The following is an 18,930-nucleotide window of genomic DNA, read 5'->3' as shown; positions in this document are numbered from 1 at the left end:
ATCCCATTCCTGATCCCAGTCCTTCCGTGGATCCCAGTCCTTCCCTGGATCCCAGTCCCAAATCCCATTCCCGATCCCATTCCTGATCCCAGTCCTTCCCTGGATCCCAGTCCCATTCCCGATCCCAGTCCCTGATCCCAGTCCTTCTCCCCTCGTCCTTCCTTATTCCCAGGACTCCTTTCCTCCCTTCCCGGGTCCGTCCGTGTCCCCCCGTCCGTCCCTGCCCGGTGTCCCCCGTCCCTCCGTGCCTCTCCATCCCTGGTGTCCCGCTGTCCGTGCCCTGTCCCCGCTGTCCCCGCTCGCTGTCCCCGCTCTCTGTCCCCGCTGTCCGTGCCCTGTCCCCGCTCTCTGTCCCCGCTGTCCCCGCTCTCTGTCCCCGCTGTCCCCGCTCGCTGTCCCCGCTCTCTGTCCCCGCTGTCCCCGCTCTCTGTCCCCGCTGTCCCCGCTCTCTGTCCCCGCTGTCCCCGCCGCTGTCGCGGTGCCTCTGTGGCTTTAAGGGCGCTGCCCGGGCCGGTCCCGGGGCGAAGTCCGCGGGCCCGGTGCTGGCGGCGGGGCCGGGATGCAGCTCCCGGCGGGCCCGGCCGCCCTGGCCGCCCCCCTGCTCGCCCTCCCGGTGGCCTTCGGTGTCAGCGCTGTCACCTCCCTGGAGTGAGTGGGGACCGGGAGAGACCCCCGGGAATGGCAGAGACCCCCGGGAACGGGGAGTGGAGAACGGGGAGAGATCCCCGGGAACGGGGGAATGGAGAACGGGGAGAGATCCCCGGGAACGGGGAGTGAAGAATGGGGAGAGATCCCCGGGAACGGGAGAGAGCCCCAGGAACGGGGAGTGGGGAACAGGGGGAATGGGGAACGGGCATGGGGAATGGGATCCTGCCCGGGCAGGGCCGTTGGGTCTCTCCTGGATCAGAGGGACGGGGACAGTCGGGGACAGTCACCCGATCCAGGTGTTCCCGTGGGAAGGCGGCTGCAGGTGCGGTTTTCCCTCTGGATTTAAATCTCTGGAAGTTCAGCCCCCACGGAGCCTCTCCCGGAGAGCCCAAATCCCGGGAATTGGGGTGACCCCGGCCTGGAGCCCCCTCCCTGCCCCTCCCGGAGTGTTCCCGCTGTCCCCGCTGTCGCTGACGTGTCCCCGCCGCTGTCGCCGCTGTCACCGGGCGCCGCTTTCGCTTTGCCCGCCCGGAATTCCCGATCCCAGGCTTCGGGAGCGGCTCCCGGCGATCCCAGCGCCGCCTGCTCTCCCTGCTTTGGGTTTACAAATCGGGGTTTTGGTCTCATTTGGGGCTTTCCCACACAGCCTGGAGAGGGACAGGGGGACCCCACTGGGGTTGCTCCGGCCCCATTCCCAATCCCTGCTGGGGTCACACCCACCCTTCTTTTGGGATTTTATCCATTCCCAGCCCCTGCTGGGATGTCCCAACCACTCTTCCTTTGGGATTTTCCCATTCCCCAATCCCTGCTGGGACCCCATCCTTCTTTTGGGATTCACCCCCTGGGATTTGCCCCCTTTGGGGTTTCCCCCTTTGGGATTTTCCCCCCCGCCCCCCGGGGTTATTCCCAGATCCAGATTTTCCCCGTCAGAGGACGGGCACGGCCCCCACCTGTGCTGGGGTGGGGGGCCCTGATCCTGATCCTAAAGCTCAGCGGGATCAGGAGCGTTTGATGGGGACGGGGGGTCGGGGCCGTGCCGGTGCTGCAGCGGCCCCGATCCCACAGCAGCCCCCCGGCGCTGGCCCTGGCCCTGACCCTGCTGCTCCTCGGCCTCGTCTCCCTCCTCATCCTCACCGGCAGCATCGGCCTCGTCCAGGACCCCCTGTTCTGCGGTGAGACCCCGGGGTGGGGTTGGGGCTGGGATTTGGGATCTGGGGTTGTGGAGCAGGGATTTGGTATCTGGGATTTGGGATTTGGGAAGGAGCTGTGGGACCCACATGGAGCAGGGATTTGGGATCTGGGGGGAGCCGCAGGACCTGCACAGAGCAGGAATGTGGGATTTGGGGTTTTGGGGACCCCGCACAGAGCAGGAATGTGGGATTTGGGGTTTTGGGGACCCCGCAGAGAGCAGGAATGTGGGATTTGGGGTTTTGGGAACCCCGCACGGAGCCCCCCTGCTCCCCGCAGTGTTCGTGGTGTTCTCCTTCGTGTCGGCCGTGGATTTGCTGATCGCGCTGGAGGAGGACGGGATCATCTCGGGCATCACGGAGCTCTACGTGCGGGAGGTGCCAGCCCTGCCCCGCACAACCCCCCCACAGGGGCTCCGAAACCCCCCGACCCCCGGTGTGACCGGGTGTCCCCAGCCCCGGTGTGACCGGGTGTCCCCTCCCGGTGTCCCCGCAGGGCGATCCCCACCTGCGCACGGCTCACGGGCTCCTCACCTGCTACTGGGACGGCACCGTGCACTACGGGCTGAGCCTGGCCATGGCCGGGGCCGCGGGGCTCAGGTGGGCGGGGGGCGCGGGGGCCCGAGAACCCCGAAATTCCCGAGGAGGGGGCTGGAAAATCCCGAATTTCCTGCGGAGAGGGCTCGGGAGAATCCCGAATTTCCTGGGGAGGGGGCGCGGTGGGTCGGGGTGGGAAGAATTCCCGAGTTTCCTGAGGTGATCACGGAGGGAGTGGGAAAATCCCGAATTTTGTGAGGAGGGGGCTGGATGATGCCGGGAGGGCTCGGGGGTTGGAAAATCCCGATTTTTGAGGAGGGGGCTCAGGGGTGATCCCGGGGGAAGGAGGGGGTGTAAAATCCCGAATAATTTTGAGGAGGGGGCTCAGGGGTGATCCCGGGGGAAGAGGGGGGGTGGAAAATCCCGAATAATTCTGAGGAGGGGGCTCAGGGGTGATCCCGGGGGCGGGTGGAAAATCCCGAATTTTGAGGAGGGGGCTCCCGCTGTCCCCGCAGGAAGAGCTACCGGGGGCTGGGTCTCTTCTGGCTGGGCTCGCTGCTGATGAGCGCCGTGGTTTTCCTGCTGGGCAACCTGATCGGTACGGGCGTGGGGAGGGGGCTCGGGCCGGGCCCGACCCCCCGCGAGGAGGAGGAGGAGGAGGAGGAGGAGGAGGGGGAGGGGGAGGAAGGCTCCGTGCCCACCCCGCGCTCTCTCCCGCAGGGAAATACAGCCCCGAGCTGAGCCCGTCCTTCCTCCTCAACCTGCCCTACCTCCTCCTCCTCACCTGGGCCGGCCTCCGGCTCTTCCAGCAGCCCCGGGCGCTGCCGAGCCTCAGCCCCGAGAAGGTGAGGCCGGAGCGGGGCTTTTGGGGCGGCTGCTGGAGCAGAGGGTGCGGACCCCAAAATCCCCAAATTTCCTCTCGCAGATCGCAGAGGAGCAGCGCAAACCCCTCTACCGGCGGCCCCAGGACCTGCTCCTCATCCTCATCCTCATCCTCACCGCGGCCTTCACCTTCTTCAGGGGGATGGTGAGCGCTGGGGGGGCTCGGGGGGGTCCTGGAGGGCTCAGGGGGTCCTGGGGGGGTTCGGCGGGTCTTTGAAGGGCTTGGGGTGATCCTGGAGGGTCTTGGGGGGCTCTTGGTGGGGCTTTTGGGGGCCCTGGGGGGGTCTCGGGGTGGCCCTGGAGGGTCTTGGGGGGTCCTGGCGTTGTCCTGGAGGATCTTGAGGGTCCCGGGGAGGATTTTGGTGGTCTCAGGGAGGATCTCGAGGGTCCCGGGGAGGGTTTTGGGTGTCCTGAAGGATCTTGGGGGTCTCGGGGAGGGTTTTGGGGGTCCCGGGGAGGGTTTTGCGGGTTTCAGGGAGTATCTTGGGGGTCCTGGGGAGGGTTTTGGGTGTTCTTAAGCATCTTGGGGGTCTCGGGGAGGGTTTTGGGGGTCTCGGGGAGGATCTCAGGGCTCCGGGGGAGGGTTTTGGGTGTCCTGGAGGATCTTGGGGGTCTCGGGGAGGGTTTTGGGGGTCTCAGGGAGGATCTCAGGGCTCCGGGGGAGGGTTTTGGGTGTCCTGGAGGATCTTGGGGGTCTCGGGGAGGGTTTTGAGGGTCCCGGGGAGGGACTCGGGGGTCCAGGCAAGGCTTTTGGGTGTCCTGGAGGATTTTGGGGGTCACGGGGAGGGTCCCCTGCCCTCGCCCACCTGTGCCCCCCCCAGGTGGTCCTGGACTGCCCGGCCGACTCCTGCTTTGACTACACCTACCTGCACGAGCCCTACCTGCGCGACCCCGTGGGTTACCCCAAAGTGCAGGTGAGGGGTGGGGGGGGGACAGCCCGGATCCCCTCCAGGTGCCACCAGAGCCAGCAGCGGTGACAGCCTGGCTGTCCCTCAGATGCTGATCTACCTGTTCTACCTGCTGCCCTTCCTCCTCCTCGCCATCTACGGGCTGGCCTTGCCCGGCTGCTCCTGGCTGCCCGACTGGAGCCTGGTGTTCGCCGGCGGCGTGGCGCAGGTGGGGCCCCAAAATCCCGGGATTTGGGGGGGAAATCCCAAACCGGGCAGCTCCAAAATCCCGGGATTTGGGGGGAAAAATCCCAAACCGGGCAGCCCCAAAATCCCGGGATTTGGGGGAAAAATCCCAAACCGGGCAGCCCCAGAATCCCGGGATTTGGAGGAAAAATCCCAAACCGGGCAGCTCCAAAATCCCGGGATTTGGGGGGGAAATCCCAAACCGGGCAGCACTAAAGTCCCGGGATTTGGGGGGAAAAATCCCAAACCGGGCAGCTCCAAAGTCCCGGGATTTGGGGGAGAAATCCCAAACGGGGCAGCCCCAAAGTCCCGGGATTTGGGGGAAAAATCCCAGTTGGGAATCAGTAAAGGGTTGGGGCTCGGTTTTGGGGTGGTAAATCCCGGTTTTGGGGTGCAGATCCCGGGTTCGGGGTGGTAAATCCCGGTTTTGGGGGGCAAATCCCGGGTTTGGGGTGGTAAATCCCGGGTTTGGGGTGGTAAATCCCAGTTTTGGGGTGCAGATCCCGGGTTTGGGGTGCAGATCCCGGGTTCGGGGGGCAGAGCCGCAGCTGCAGTTGCAAGTGGAGCAGCTTGGCTGGCTGATAATTGCCTCGGCCTCGGTGGATTTTGACAGAACCCGGGATTAGTGGGACAGAAATAGGATGGAGAGAGATGCAGGGCTATAGATAGGATGGGCTGGAGCCAAAATCCCCTCTGAGGTTGGGACATTGCAACTTTTAGGGCCGGGGCTTTGCACCTTTTAGGTCCAAGAGTCTCCACCCTTTGGGGCTGGGGTTTTTGCACATTTTAGGGCCGGAGTTCTGCACCTTTTAGGGCCGGGGTTTTGCACCCTTTGGGGCCAGGGTTTTGCACCCTCTGGGGCCGGGGTTTTGTACCTTTAGGGCCGGGGTTTTGCACCCTTTGGGGCCGGGGTTTTGTACCTTTAGGGCCGGGGTTTTGCACCCTTTGGGGCCGGGGTTTTGCACCCTTTGGGGCCGGGGTTTTGTACCTTTAGGGCCGGGGCTTTGCACCCTTTGGGGCCGGGGCTTTGCACCCTTTGGGGCCGCCTTTCTGCACATTTCAGGGTTAGGGCTTTGCACTCTTTGGGGCGGGGGGTTCGCCCCTTTTGGGGCCGCTCCCCTGTCACGCCCCCGCCCCACGCCGCTGTCCGCAGGCTCAGTTCGCCCACCTGGGCTCCTCGCTGCACTCCCGCACGCCGTTCCCGTACCAGACCCCCGAGGAGGTGCTCTGGAGTTTCCTGCTCTCCAACGCGCTCTACGCGCTGGGCCCGCAGCTCCTGGCGCTGCGCTGCCTGCGCTCCCCGGCCTTCTTCCTCCGGCCCGCCGCCCCCGGCCCGGCCCGCGCCAAAAAGTACCAGTGACGGCTCCTGCCTGTCCCCCGGGGCTGCTGTCACCTCCCTGGGGCTGCTGTCACCTCCCCGGGGCTGCTGTCCTCTTCCCGGGGCTGCTGTCCCCTTCCCGGGACTGCTGTCCTCTTCCCGGGGCTGCTGTCACCTCCCCGGGTCCTGCTGTCACCTCCCTGGGACTGCTGTCCCCTTCCCGGGACTGCTGTCCCCTTCCCGGGGCTGCTGTCACCTCCCCGGGTCCTGCTGTCACCTCCCCGGGGCTGCTGTCACCTCCCCGGGGCTGCTGTCCTCTTCCCGGGGCTGCTGTCACCTCCCCGGGGCTGCTGTCACCTCCCCGGGTCCTGCTGTCCCCTTCCCGGGACTGCTGTCACCTCCCTGGGGCTGCTGTCCCCTTCCCGGGTCCTGCTGTCCCCACCCGCCCGGTGCCTCTCGCCCCGCTCCGAGCACTGGGACTGGAGGTGTCCCAACAAGCTGTCCCCAGACCTGTCCCCGGAGGTGTCCCCAGGGATGCTCCGGTCCCCCAAAAGCCGTGGGGACCTCGGGCAGCTCGGCGGGGACATCGCCGCAGTCACAGCCCCGCCCTCGTGTCGCCGGTGGGGGTCCGCAGCAGCCGCGGTCCCTCCCGGTGGGTCCCGGTCCCGTCCCGCTGCCCCAGCCGGGGCTGGGAGGGCTCGGGGGTGGCGACAGCGCCAGGGGGACGCTGGTGACAAAATAAAGGAGCCAAGGCTCGCTCCGAGCGCGTGTGCCCGCTGTGCCCAGCGAGGTCCCCCCGCGGCAGCCGGGGACACCGGGGCGGCCCCCGCCGCACCCCCGGGGGGCGGGAGCGGCGCCCCCCGGGCCCTTCGGGGGCAGGGGCTGGGCCGGGGGTCCCTGCGGGTGCCAGGGTGGCCGCGGGTGGGCGGGGCGAGATTTTGGGGGGTGGGCACACGGCGGGAGGTGGTACCGGGGTTTCTGGGCTGGCACCCGCCGGGTGGGTGCCCGGGCTGGGGCTGGGTGGGCACAGCCGCCCTTGCGGTGCCCGCGGTGGGGATTTACCGGACCCGGCTCCTCGTGCCCCGCGTGTTCCCCGCCCGCAGCCCGGCCCGGGGGTCCCGGCGGTGCCGGGGGGCTCCGGGGCGCACCGGGCGGGCCGGTGACCTTGGCGAGCGGCCGGTCCTGCGCAGCGCCGGCACCGGGGCAGGGCCGGGCCGAGCTCCCGGTGTCGCCCCCTGCGCGGAACCGCAGCGGCGGCACCGGCGGAGGAGGCACCGGAGGAGGCACCGGAGGAGGCACCGGCGGGCCCCTCCCGCGGGCCGGCACCGGGCTCACGGTGAGTGCGGGGCTGCGGCCGCCGCTCCCTCGCTGCGGGGCGGGCGCGGGGCACCGGGACGGGACCCCCGGGACCGGGAGGGACGCGGCAGGCGAGGGTCTCTCGCTGCGGGGCGGCGGCGGCAGGAGCGGGGCTCCCCCCGCGCTGCGCTGTCCTCGCCCGGGCACCGGAGTCCCGCAGCCCCGGGGCTGCCGCCGCAGTGTCCCGCACTGCAACACCGCACCGGGCCCGGAGCGCCGCCACCGCCGCAGCCGCTGCCCCGAGCGGCACCGGGACCCCCGCGGGGCTGCCCCGCTCCTCCTGCCCCCGCGGCGGCCACCGGAATGCCCGGGGGGGGGTTTTTTCCCACTCCCCCTGCCCCCACCGGGCACCGGGACCCCCGCGGGGGGGGTGGGGGGGTGCCCCGCTCCATCTGCCCGCGGACCGGGCACCGGGGCTGCCCTGCTCGCCCTCAGCCCGGGCTTGGCACCGGGACCACCGGGAGGGGTTGACCCTCTCCCCCAGCCGCCGGATCGGGCACCGGGACCACCGGGGGGGCTGCCCCGCTTTTTGTGCCTCTCGAGCGGACCCCGAGCCCCCGGGCAGTGGCTGCCCCGCTCCCTTTGCCGCCGGACACGGCGTGCGGGACCACCGTGAGGGGCCGTCCCTCCCCCTGCCCCCCGATCGGGCACCGGGACCCCCGGGGGGGCGCCGCGCTCCCCCTGCCCCCATCTAGGGGGGGCAGACCCAGAGCCAGGCTGGCATTTGGGGCACCCCAAGCGCGGGGCTCAGCATCGCAGCCCCCCGAGGAGGGGGAGGCGCCTCCCGCGCCCCCTCCGCGCTGTCGTTGGGGGGCGGGGGGCGCGGCCTGGGGGTCTCGGGGGCGCCGCTGCCCGCTCCGTGCCCATCAGTTCCGTTTCCAGAGGTGCCATAAATAACGCAGGAGCTCCGGCCCGCTGCGGCTGCCGTGGAATATCCATCCCGCCTGGAAGCCCCGGGGCACGCCGAGCTCAGAGCCGGGGCCGGGGGTCCCTGCGGGGCTTGGGGGGCAGCCGGGGGGGGGGCAGCGACCGCGCCAGCGCTGCCCGACCCCGCCTGGGCACGGGGTGGGTGACAGCGGCTGCGGGCACCCCTCGGGCTGGGCGCTCCTGGGGGGCAGAGCGGGGGATCCCCTCAGGCGCGGCGGGTTTGGGGGTGCTCAGGGCGCTGCTGTTCCCCCCCCCCCCAGATGCGCCCCCAAAGCCCCTGGGCCGCTGGCCCCGCGGCGCTGCTGCTCCTCGCCGCCGTGGTCGCCACCGAGGCGCTGCCCAACGCCCGCGGCAGGAAGAAGGTGGTTCATGTGATGGGTGAGTGGGGTCGGGGTGCGGCGGGATCTGGGATGGGATTGGGATGGGTTTGGGATCGGGGGAAGCGCCCGCAGCCTTTGGGGTGTTGGGTTGAATGCCCAGCAAAGCACGGCCAGGGCTGTGATGCGTCCCCCGCGTCCCCCCCGTCCCGTGGGAACCGTCCTGGGGTTACCCCGAGCTCTCCTTAGGGTTTGCAAGGTCCCACAGAAAAAGGGGAATTGCACCCGAAGTGTGTCCCCACACCCCCATCCTGCTTTGCCCCTAAAAGCGGGGAATTCCTTCATATCCACATCCTGCCTTGCCCACAAAAGACGGGAATTCCCCCAAAAGTATGACCCCACACCCCCATCCTGCTGTGCCCCTAAAAGCGGGGAATTCCCCCCAAAGCGCGTCCCCACATCCTCATCCTCATTTACCCCATAAAAAGGGGAACTCAACCCAAAAGATGCTCCCACATCCCGGTCCTGCTTTGCCCCCAAAAGAGAGGAATTCCCCCCAAAGTGTGACCCCCACATCCCCATCCTCCCTTTGCCCCTGAAAGAGCGGAACTCCCCCCAGAAGACGCTCCCGTCCCACTCCGGCCCCTCCTGCGGGGGTGGTGGCAGGTCCCTCCCTGACCCCGCGTCCCTCCCGCAGAGGGTGACAGCGGCGCCGTGGTGGTGCAGACGGCGCCGGGCAAGGTGGTGACACACCGCGGTGGCACCATCATCCTGCCCTGCCGCTACCACTACGACGTGTCCGCGCACGACCCGGCCGAGATCCGCCTCAAGTGGACCAAAGTGACCGAGCCCATGGACTTCGTGGACGTGTTCGTGGCTCTGGGCAAGGCCCGCAGGGCGTTCGGGCCCTACCGGGGCCGCACGGCCCTGCAGGAGGACGGGGCGGGCGACGCGTCCCTCATCATCCGCAACGTCACCCTGCAGGACTACGGGCGCTACGAGTGCGAGGTGACCAACGAGCTCGAGGACGACACCGGCGTGGTCAAGCTGGACCTCGAAGGTGCCTGGGGATGTTCCCGGGGCGGCGTTCCCGGGGATTTGCACGCCCCCGTGGGTTTTGGGGCTGTCATGGGGTTTTATTGGCGGGGGGAGGGTTTGGGGTTTGGGGTGCTGGCTCGTTGCGGGGTGAGGGTGGCGAGGGCTCGGAAAGCACCGGGGGCAGGGGTGGGGCAGAGGGAAAATGCTTTTCTAGGGGTTCAGGAGGTGGCAGAGGGGGAAAACGCTTCTTTAGGGGTTCCGAGGGTGCAGTTTGGGGGTGGCACGGGCTCAGAAAGCACCGGGGGACAGGAGTGTGGCAGCTCCGGGATGCTGGGAAAGGGGGAAAGCTCTTTTGGGGGGGTTCAGGGGCGCATTTTGGGGGTGGGAAAGGGGGAAACCGATTTTTTGGGAGCTCGGAGGGTGCAGTTTGGGGGTGCCAGGGCTCGGCTGGATCCCGTGAGGGCACCACAGCTGCTCCCAAATCCCAGAGCAGAACCTGCTGGAGTTTGGGGCTCTCTGCAGTCACAAAATCCGGAACTCCCAAAACGTCTTGCAGAGAGACAATGCAAGAGATCTTCCAGGCGATTCTCCCAGCCAGAATTCCCATTTTCCCAAACGCCAGAGCAGAACATGCTGGAGTTCGGAGTTCCCTGCAGTCCCAAAACCCGGAACTCCCAAACCTCCTTGCAGGGGACAAGGAGAGAGATTTTTCCAGGCGATTCTCCCAGCCAGAATTCCCATTTTCCCAAACGCCAGAGCAGAACATGCTGGAGTTCGGGGCTCCCCGCAGTCCCAAAACCTGGATGTCCCAAACCTCCTTGCAGAGGGACGATGAGCGGGATTTCCCAGGCGATTCTCCCAACCAGAATCCCACCCCCTCCCATCCTCCAAAACCTCGCGCCGACCGCCCCCCCCCACCCCAAAACAAGCCCAAAGCCACCCCAAACCCCTCCTTCGCAGGGGTGATCTTCCCGTACCACCCGCGCCTGGGGCGCTACACCCTGAATTTCCACGAGGCCCAGCAGGCGTGCCTGGAGCAGGACGGGATCCTGGCCTCGCACGACCAGTTACACCAGGCCTGGCTGGAGGGCATGGACTGGTGCAACGCGGGCTGGCTGCAGGACGGCTCCGTGCAGTACCCGATCTCCCGGCCCCGCGAGCAGTGCGGCCGCAAGGACACCCCCGTGGGCGTCCGCAACTACGGCTACCGGCACAAGGAGAGCGAGCACTACGACGCCTTCTGCTTCACCTCCAACCTCAACGGTGAGGGGAAACTGAGGCACGGGGGGCGTGTCCCGGTGGTCGTCGGGGGAGGATGGAGGTGGAATGCAGCGCTGGTGGGGTTGGAGTGCTGACTTTCAGCCAAAAAAAAGAATTTTTTTTGAAGTCCAACTCTTTTTTTTTTAGCCAAACTCTTTTTTTCTTTCTTAGCCAAAACCTCCTTTTTTAACCCCAAACCTCTTGTTTTTAGCCGAAACCTATTTTTTTTTAATCCAAAACTTTTTTTTTTAATCCAAAACTTTTTTTTTTAATCCAAAGCCTTTCTTAGTCAAACTCCTTTTTTTTTTTAACCCAAAACATCTTGGTTTTAGCAAAAATCTGTTGTTTTTTTTTTTTTTATCCAAAACTTGTTTTCTTTTTTCTTCCAAAGCTTTTTTCTTTTTTCACAAAAAGAGCGGTTTTTTAGCGAAAACCTCTTTTGTTTAAGGAAATGCTTTGGGTGCTCCACAGGGCTTCCATCACTCACCTCCAGCCCCCCCAAAAAAATCATGTCGGAGGCTCCACAGTGCCGATACCCCTCAACTTCTCCAACCTCCCCAAAACCTTTCGAGGGAGCGCTTCCATCCACCACTTCCATCCCCAAAAAAACGCTTCGGGGGGGGGGGCTCCAGAGCACTTGCACCCCTCACCCCACCCCGCTGCCGCGCAGGACCGAGGACGCTCCATGCCCTTTATCCCCCTCCCTTTGCCCCGCTTCCAGGCAAAGTTTATTTCCTGAAAACCTTCCGCAAGCTGAGCTACCCGGAGGCCGTGCAGGCGTGCAAGAACAACGGCGCGGCCGTGGCCAAGGTGGGCCAGCTGTACGCGGCCTGGAAGATCCAGCTGCTGGACCGCTGCGAGGCGGGCTGGCTGGAGGACGGCAGCATCCGCTACCCCATCGTCAACCCCCGCGCCCGCTGCGGCGGCCGCGAGCCCGGCGTGCGCAACCTCGGCTTCCCCGACAAGAAGTACAAGCTCTTCGGCGTGTACTGCTTCAAAAAGGCCGGAGAAGCCCCGCCCGTGGTGGGCGGGGGGCTCCCCAAACGCGTGTGAGGCTCGGGGTGGTCCGGCAGCACGCCCGGGTTTGGCCGGGGATCCCCCCCCCCCCGCCCACCCCAGCCCCGAGCCCCGCGCTGTGCGGGGAGCTGCGGGCAGCCCCCGCCAAGGGACGGGGAGGTGGCAGCGGCGCGGGCTGGCGGCCCTCGGTGGCGCTTGGGGACACCGGGGCGGCGGGAGGGGACGGGTTTGGTGAGCCCAGCCAGGAGCCTGCGCCCCGGCCCGGGGCTGGCTCCCCGCTCCTCGCAAGCTCTCGCTTCTCGACGCGCCTGTTGCATGCGCTAAAGGGCCGCAGGGCCCCCGGCCCTCCTCATCCTCACCCCGTCCCCGCGCTGACCGCCCCCGGGAGGTGCCGCAGGCCCCCCCCCCCCCCCCCAAAAAAAAATCCCTCCCGTGGCGCTGGGCAAGGATTGGGGGCACCGGGTTGGCTTCGTGCCTCGGCAGCCGGGGGGTCCCGCAGCCCCCCCGGGGCAGCTCCTGCTTGGCTTGGCCGGGGCCGGAGCGAGGAGGGGCCGGGGGGCAGCGGCCGCTGTGCCCACCCGGCCGGGCACCGGCCGCAGGCTTTGGCAGCCCTGGACGTAGATGAAATAAAAGCTTCGGCCGCTTTGGAGAGCTGAGCGCGGCTCCGCCGTGTCCTTGGGGCAGCCCGGGGGTGGGGGGCTCGGGGCCCGTCCCCACCGCAGCCCTTGGATTTACCGGGCTTGGATCCAAGGAGCGGCAGCGGCGGAGCCGCCCCGCGGTGTCACAGGGCTGGCAGCGGTCACCGCGGGGGTGGCACGACACGGATGGGGACCCCCGGATCCGGAGGGGGCTCGGGACATGCTGCAGCTGAGCACAGCCCGTAAATCGCCTTTAATGACGGGAAATAAATATCTGCCGGGATGTCACAGCCCGGGGAGGGGACAGCGGGGCGGTGGGTGACAGGGGGAACCTCGGGGGCGGGTGATGGAGGATGTGTTAGGCAGGAATCACCCCAAAAAATCCATCGGCATCTCCCCCTCTCGAGAGGGACGCCGCGGCCACGCTGGCGGGCGACAGGGACACGCGTGGCGGCCACCACGGCGAGCAAGTGGCGGATGCGGCACGGGGAGCCCTGGGGGAGACTTTGGGGCTGCTCGGAATTAATGGGGTGCGGTGAGAGGAGGCAGCTGGGGAGCGGCGCCAGGCTGGGGGCACGACCCAAGGTCCCCAGGAAAGGGCGGGGGTCGCTCAACTGTTAAAAAAATTTATTAAAATGTCCAGCAGTACAGAAAGGCAGAGTCAGAAATGGGGAGGGGGCGTCAGGAGGGGGGTCGGGGAGGGGGTGGGGACACGGCAGTCACGTCGCAAACAGCAGAGGTCGGAAAGCGCCGTACACACACACACACGCAACTCCAACGGGGACCCGAAACGAACGGAAAGGGGACAGAACCAAACCGAGCACCCCCAAAAGCAGGCGCGGAGCGGGACGGGGACCCCGCGGCCACCGTGTCCCCCCCCCGCCCCACCCGTGCCGGCCGCGGGGACGCCCCGGGGTGCTGGGGCAGGGAAATGGGGGGGGGGGGGCTGCTAAAAAACCAGAGCCACCCCGGGTGGGACGGGGGGGGGCTGCCTGATTCACCCCCGATTTGGGGACAGGGACAGAGCCCAGCTTGGGGGGGTCCCTGCGCGCGGGGCTGGGGGCTCCAGCCCGGGCCGGGGGGCTGAGCGTGGGGCATGCAGGGAGGGCTGGGGACGCACACGCAGCCGCCCCCTCCGGATCCTATTCCCTACGGGGCCGGGCATCCTAAGGAGCTAAAGCCAAAAGGGGGGCTAAAAAAGGGGGGCGGGGAGGGGGTGGGACAGGGACGGGGGACGCCACCACATCCCCCGGGGAGACCCCTTTGTGCTCGCCCGGCTCTAGAAGTAGTGGCCCTCCTCCATCCAGTCCAGCCGGAGGTGCTGGCGGTGTTTTCGCCGCTCCTTGCGGGGTTTGTGGTGGTGGTGCTGGTGGTGCGGGTGGCTGTGCCGGTGCCGCCGGTGCCGCCGCGCTCGGTGCGACCGCCTGGCTAACGGGGGGCAAGGCAAGGCAGGGCAGGCGGGTGGGTGGGGGGGGGGTCAGCTCAGGGTCCCCCCCACCCAGCTCAGCCCCGGCCCGAGTCCCCCACTAACGTTTTGTGCAGAGGATTCTGGGCCGGTCCCACTTGCCGGTGCTGTGGCACTTGATGGTGGGCACGTGGCGCTGGGTGAAGCCCTCGTGGCACTGGTAGCGCACGCTGGAGTGGATGTTGTACTTCTCCTTCTTCTTCCCCACCGGGAAAGCGTTCGGCACCTCCGGGGGGGGCCCGCACAGCACTGGGAGGGGGGGGGGGGGCACAGAGCTCCGTCACCCCCCTGTTGCTGGGAGTTACTGGGAGTTACTGGGAGGGGACAAGGGACACCGGTCCGGGCCACCCAGGAGCGCTCCCGCCCATCGCCGGGGACGCCGCTGGTGGCTCTGGGAGAGGGAGCTGTCCCCAGGGTTTAATTGGTTAATTAATGGCCTTATTGGGGCGTCATTAGCGCGCGGGGTGGGGAGGAGCATCTGGAGGTTAATGGAACTGCCCGAGGTAAGGAATGGGAATTTAATGGGTTTAATGGGAGCAAATTAAACAGATCCGAGCGCTGAGGGAGAGACTGATGGCGGGGAAGGAGGAAAAACGGAGATTTAGGGGAGAACTGCTGGAGTTCTCCTGGCAGAAGGGCTGGGAAAGGTTGGCCGGGGATGGGGAGGGGTCTGGGGGCTGCGGGATGGGGACGGGGACACTGCGGGATGGGGACACCGGGACCTGCGGGGTGGGGACACCTGCGGGATGGGGACAGGGATGGCGGGGGCCGCGGGATGAGGCCGTGCCAGGCGGGGCAGGCCGGGCGGGCGCTACCTGTGCCTTTCTTGCAGATGTAGGGCAGGTTGTAGTTGCAGGGCACGTCGTTCCACTTGCCGATCTCGTGGGACACGAGCACCACGCAGTCCTCGCCGCCCGCGAAGAAGTTGTCGGGTTGGTTCTCCCGCCAGTTCTCGTATTGCTGCGGGGCCACCGGAGAGGGTGACACCCTCCGCACCCCCTTCCCGCACCCCGAGCCCCCCCGAGCCCCCAAAGCCCTCACCAAGCCGGTGTTGTCGGTCCACTGGAAGTCCTGCTCCACGATGCGGTCGTTGAGGCCGATCCAGGTGTTCTCGTGGCCGAAGCCTGCGGGGAGAGGCACCCGCGGCTCGCACGGAGGAGGCGAGCAGCACCGGGGAGGGGGCCCTGGGGACCCCCGGCCCACCGTTGATGAAGGCGTGCTCCTCCTGCGAGTGGATGCTGGTGAGGTGCCCGGCCCGGCGCCGGCAGTCGCGCTCCGCGTCCTCCCAGGAGCGCCGGCGGGCGAAGTAGCGGTAGCAGTGGCCCTGGAACTTGTGCCAGTTGTGGTCGCAGCCCTCCGTGTCTGCGGGGACACGGCGACAGTGGCGGCGCAGCAAGGGACCGAGCGCGGCCCCGCCGTGCAGGATCCGTGTCCCCTTCCAGCCCCCCAAAGGCACGGGGGCTGGGCAGGGTCCCCGCGGTGACACAGCCGCGCTGGGGGGGGGACACCGGCGGCTGTCCCCACCTTTCTCGCAGCGGCTGCCGCCGTAGCTGGGCAGGCAGAGGCACACGAAGGAGTTGACCTCGTCGATGCACGTGCCGCCGTTCTGGCACGGGCTGGACAGGCAGTCGTCGACGTCTGCGGGACACCGGGAGCTGCGGGCACGGCGACACCGCCCGCCGCCACCCCCGCGCCCTCCGCTGCCGGCGCAGCGAGGAGGGGGCACGGCGCAGCGCTCGGAGCCGCGGTGCCACCCCCGCCCGGTGAAGCCCCGGCACTGACCGATCTCGCAGTTCTCGCCGGTGAAGCCCGGGGCGCAGCTGCAGCCGCACACGGTGCCGTTGGCACGGCTCGTCCCGCCGTGCAGGCACGGGTTGTTCTGGCACGGGTCCGGCGGCGCTGCGGGGCGGCAGCGGTGCCCTGAGCCAGGCTGGGGGGGGGGGTGGAGGGGGCGCGGTGCCACCCCCGCTCCCACCCCATCGCCTCCCAGCGAGGAAATTCGGGTAAAAAGGAGCGACGCCGCCCAAACCTCCGCCTCAAGACCTCCCGTTCTCCCCGCGGCCACCGGCCCCGGTGCCCGCAGCTCACCGTGCCCGCTGGCGTTGCCGGTGCCCCCCCAGGCCAGCAGCTCCCGCTCGTCCAGCGCCGGCTCCTCCCCGCTGCCGCTGTCGGCATCCAGCAGTGGGGACCCCCCCGGGCCCCCCGGCTCCGGCTCCGCGGAGGGCTCCAGGAGCAGCCCCGCGCTCGGGGACACGGCGGGCTCTGTCCCCCCGGGCTGGGGGGCACTGGGGGACGGCCAGGGCCCGCGGGTGGCCGAGCCGAGGGGCGCGGGGGGCTCCTCCCTCCTGTCCTCCCCGGAGGCGTCCTCCTCGCCGGGGGCTGGTGGAGCATCCTCGTCTCCGGGGATAGTTGGGGGGCTGGGGGTGGCGGGGGGCTGCCGGGGGTCCGGGGGGGACAGGAGGAGCTGCTCGGCTGCCCCGGCTCCGGCTCGGAGCGCTGGGTGGGCTGTGGGTCTGGGGGAGCGAAGCCTGTGGACCCCTCCTCGGCCACCGGCTCCAGCACCGCCAGCTCCTCCGGCCGCTCGGTGCTGGCCCACAGCACCGCCTCGGTGGCCGTGGGCGAAGGGGACGGTGAGGGGACGTCCCAGGCCGGGGGGGACGCGGCTGCTTCGCTGCTGGGCTCGGCTGCGCCATTCCCAACATCCCTGGATTCCTCCGGCTGCTCCTGGCCGGGCTCGGCCGCCCCGTGGGGAGCCGCGGGGCCGGACCGGGCCCGGGCCCGGGAGGAGCCCCCTCGGTGTGGCCGGGGGGTGGCAGGGTGTCCCTCGGAGGGACCCTCAGGCTGCAGGAATGTCACCGCCTTCCTTCTGCCTCTCCAGCGCGCCGTCGCCCGGGGCCCCGCTGCCGTCCCCGCCGTCCCCGCGGGGCTGCGGGGACAGCTCGGGACCCTCGGCCACCAGCGGGGCCGGGGGCAGCGGGGGGCAGCGGGGGCACGGAGCCACCGCCCTCCTGGGGCGGGGTGTCCCCGGAGAAGTCCTCGGGGGCATCCGTGGGTGGCCTCGGGGAGTCCCCGCGGGCGCTGGGACGCGGGGCTGAGCCCCACCCGCGGGGGGTGTCCCGGTGGTCCCGAGCGTCGCGGGGAGTGGCGAGAGACGGGGACGGCACGGGCGGGGTCCCCGCGGGGGTCGCTGAATCCCTCGGCGCCGGCGAGAGGGACACCGGGGCGGTGGCCGGGGCCACGAGCTCTGCAAGAGACGGCGCCGCCATGGGGTCACCGAGAGGCGACCGCGCCGGGACCGCCGGCCGTGTCCGGTGTCACTCACCGGGGCTGATGTCCTCCTCCAGCGCGTTGGGGACGCGTGGGGACCCTCCGCGGGGGGGGCTCTCGCTGCCGGCTCGGGGGGGGCTCCACAGCTCCACGGCGTTGGCTGCGGCTCCCTTCACCTCCTGCGCCAGCACGGGGGCCTGGGTGACAATCCCCGCTGTCACCGCGGTGTCCCAGCTGCCGCCGCGGGGTCCCGGCTGTGCCGCTGGAACTGGGAAGTGGCGCCCGTTGAGCCCGGGGTAGCTCCTCCTCGGGGCGCTGGAGCTGCCCCGGGGGGTGCTGGGGGTCTCCGGGGCCGCGCTGGGGACTGTCCCCAACCCGGGCGGTGACAAGGACGAGCCGGCGCTGCGCTCCAGGGCTGGGCTTTGGGGATGTGACGGGAGGGTGCCGGGGGTCCCGCAGGGTCTCCTTGGGCCGGGCTGGTGCTGGGAGGGTCCCGCCGGGAGCTCTCCGGATCCACCACGTTGAGAGCCTCCTCCTCGTGGGGCCACGCCAGCGAGGTGGCCGCGGTGGGCGGCGGGGATGTCGCACCGCCCGTCCCCGGCCCTGGAGCCGCCGGTGCCGGTGCCGGGGCGGTGCCCGGGAGGTCACCGCGCTGTGCCACCGGGCTGCCGCTGGCCGGCCGCAGCTGCTCGTCCTCATCGTCGCCCGGCGGTGGCAGGAGGTCGTAGCGGTCGCGGGGGGTGTCGCGGGTGTCCCCCGATGTGCCCGGGTCCTCGCTGCGCTCCACCAGCACGTTGTCGCTGCCCGGCGGGTCGGGCTGTGGGTGGCACCGGCGGCACCGGCTGCTCCGTGTCCCTGTGCTCCGCGGCTGTGGGGACACCACGAGCACCAGCGGTGGCACCCGGGGGTCCCGTAGCCCCCCTCGAGTGTCAGCACCGAGCACCGCATCCCGCCTCCCCGCACCCAGCCGGAGATGAGCTCCCTCCCAGCGCCGCTCCCCTCGTTTATCTCATTAATTTCCCAATTAAATATTCATCCGCAGCAATTTTCCCGGCCGTGCCCACCGATCCCGAGGGAAGGAGGGAGAGGCGGGGAGGGTCTCGGCGGGTCCCCCTCACCTTTGTAGCAGTAGGCGTCGAATTTGGAGGCGGCGGGGGGGAAACCGGTGCGGTTTGGGAACTGGTAGAGGGTCCGCACCCCCGGGGCCTCGCCCCCGCACTTCCTGCGCGGCTGCCGGATGGGGTAGCGCACGCTGCCGTCGGCCAGCCAGCCCGGGTCGCACTGGTCCAGCCCCTCTCGCCACGCCAGGTACAGCTGGCCCGTGGTGGCCAGCGATGCCCCGCGGCCCCGGCAGTGCCGGCGGGCTCCCTGCCAGGTGAAGCGCCCGGCACCGAGGCGTAGAACACGGTCCCTGCGGGAGAGGGGAGCCCTTGGGACACGGCCACGGCAAGGGATGGCTCGGAGCGGAGCGGCGCTTTGGGACGTCCTCGTCACAGCCCGAGCGCTGTGGCCACGCTCGGGGGCCGTGCCAAGGGTGGCACGGAGCGCTGGCACCCACCCGGAGCGCGGCTGGAGAGGGATGCAAGGAGAGGTGGCCGTGGAGGGACACCGTGGGCACCCAGCCGTGCCATGGCTAGGGAGGGACACCGTGGGCACCCAGCCGTGCCATGGCTAGGGAGGGGACACCGTGGGCACCCAGCCGTGCCATGGCCACGGAGGGACACCGTGGGCACCCAGCCGTGCCACAGCCATGGAGGGACACCGTGGGCACCCAGCCGTGCCATGGCCACGGAGGGACACCGTGGGCACCCAGCCGTGCCATGGCTAGGGAGGGACATACCTGGGCACCCAGCCGTGCCATGGCTAGGGAGGGACATACCTGGGCACCCAGCCGTGCCATGGCTAGGGAGGGACACCGTGGGCACCCAGCCGTGCCATGG

The 18,930-nt window shown here is 69.0% G+C and overlaps 3 protein-coding genes across 5 annotated transcripts in view; 2 read left to right on the top strand and 1 right to left on the bottom strand.

The window, feature by feature from the left end:
* Nucleotides 1-534: 534 nt before the first annotated feature.
* On the top strand, nt 535-5,836 carry TM6SF2 (transmembrane 6 superfamily member 2). Of its 3 annotated transcripts, none has more exons than XM_053966108.1 (10): nt 535-648; nt 1,717-1,820; nt 2,116-2,213; nt 2,332-2,435; nt 2,888-2,970; nt 3,093-3,217; nt 3,298-3,399; nt 4,076-4,168; nt 4,251-4,370; nt 5,541-5,836. In XM_053966108.1, exons 1-10 carry the CDS (start codon nt 560-562, stop codon nt 5,745-5,747), a joined length of 1,125 nt encoding a protein of 374 aa, XP_053822083.1. In that variant the 5' UTR covers nt 535-559; the 3' UTR covers nt 5,748-5,836. The 3 variants fall into 3 exon arrangements, with proteins under 3 accessions (XP_053822083.1, XP_053822082.1, XP_053822084.1); XM_053966107.1 differs by having other exon boundaries at nt 1,714-1,820; XM_053966109.1 differs by lacking the exon at nt 1,717-1,820 and having other exon boundaries at nt 570-648.
* Nucleotides 5,837-6,681: 845 nt separating this feature from the next.
* HAPLN4 (hyaluronan and proteoglycan link protein 4) lies at nt 6,682-12,276 on the top strand. Its single transcript, XM_053966111.1, has 5 exons — nt 6,682-7,041; nt 8,249-8,366; nt 9,003-9,365; nt 10,304-10,606; nt 11,325-12,276. The coding sequence occupies exons 2-5, from the start codon at nt 8,249-8,251 to the stop codon at nt 11,654-11,656; spliced, it is 1,116 nt and encodes a 371-aa protein (XP_053822086.1). The 5' UTR covers nt 6,682-7,041; the 3' UTR covers nt 11,657-12,276.
* A 594-nt stretch (nt 12,277-12,870) lies between these two features.
* The window catches only part of NCAN (neurocan), a 21,837-nt gene continuing 15,777 nt past the window's right edge, over nt 12,871-18,930 (bottom strand). The window contains 18 exon segments of the mRNA XM_053966255.1: nt 12,871-13,682; nt 13,790-13,972; nt 14,539-14,683; nt 14,765-14,847; nt 14,927-15,085; nt 15,248-15,361; nt 15,506-15,622; nt 15,812-16,198; nt 16,201-16,588; nt 16,590-16,703; nt 16,705-16,967; nt 17,046-17,219; nt 17,222-17,261; nt 17,263-17,435; nt 17,438-17,807; nt 17,809-17,858; nt 18,109-18,372; nt 18,375-18,401. Of these exon segments, the coding sequence (XP_053822230.1) occupies nt 13,408-13,682; nt 13,790-13,972; nt 14,539-14,683; nt 14,765-14,847; nt 14,927-15,085; nt 15,248-15,361; nt 15,506-15,622; nt 15,812-16,198; nt 16,201-16,588; nt 16,590-16,703; nt 16,705-16,967; nt 17,046-17,219; nt 17,222-17,261; nt 17,263-17,435; nt 17,438-17,807; nt 17,809-17,858; nt 18,109-18,372; nt 18,375-18,401 (3,326 nt within the window). The 3' untranslated portion in view covers nt 12,871-13,407.

The sequence above is a fragment of the Vidua chalybeata genome, chromosome 27 (assembly GCF_026979565.1).
Source record: "Vidua chalybeata isolate OUT-0048 chromosome 27, bVidCha1 merged haplotype, whole genome shotgun sequence".
Taxonomy (NCBI): domain Eukaryota; kingdom Metazoa; phylum Chordata; class Aves; order Passeriformes; family Viduidae; genus Vidua; species Vidua chalybeata.
The sequence above is the reverse complement of the archived record's forward strand: the minus strand, read 5'-3'. Positions and strand labels throughout refer to the sequence as shown.

What these genes read in the sequence shown, in the direction of transcription:
- TM6SF2 (XM_053966107.1), top strand. Translation starts at nt 560, where the DNA reads ATGCAGCTCCCGGCGGGCCCGGCCGCCCTGGCCGCCCCCCTGCTCGCC. An exon ending in TCACCTTCTTCAGGGGGATG is followed by an intron (nt 3,400 to 4,075) that starts GTGAGCGCTGGG and finishes TGCCCCCCCCAG; the next exon opens with GTGGTCCTGGACTGCCCGGC. An exon ending in TGGGTTACCCCAAAGTGCAG is followed by an intron (nt 4,169 to 4,250) that starts GTGAGGGGTGGG and finishes GCTGTCCCTCAG; the next exon opens with ATGCTGATCTACCTGTTCTA.
- HAPLN4 (XM_053966111.1), top strand. Translation starts at nt 8,249, where the DNA reads ATGCGCCCCCAAAGCCCCTGGGCCGCTGGCCCCGCGGCGCTGCTGCTC. An exon ending in GGTCAAGCTGGACCTCGAAG is followed by an intron (nt 9,366 to 10,303) that starts GTGCCTGGGGAT and finishes CCTCCTTCGCAG; the next exon opens with GGGTGATCTTCCCGTACCAC. An exon ending in CTTCACCTCCAACCTCAACG is followed by an intron (nt 10,607 to 11,324) that starts GTGAGGGGAAAC and finishes CCCCGCTTCCAG; the next exon opens with GCAAAGTTTATTTCCTGAAA.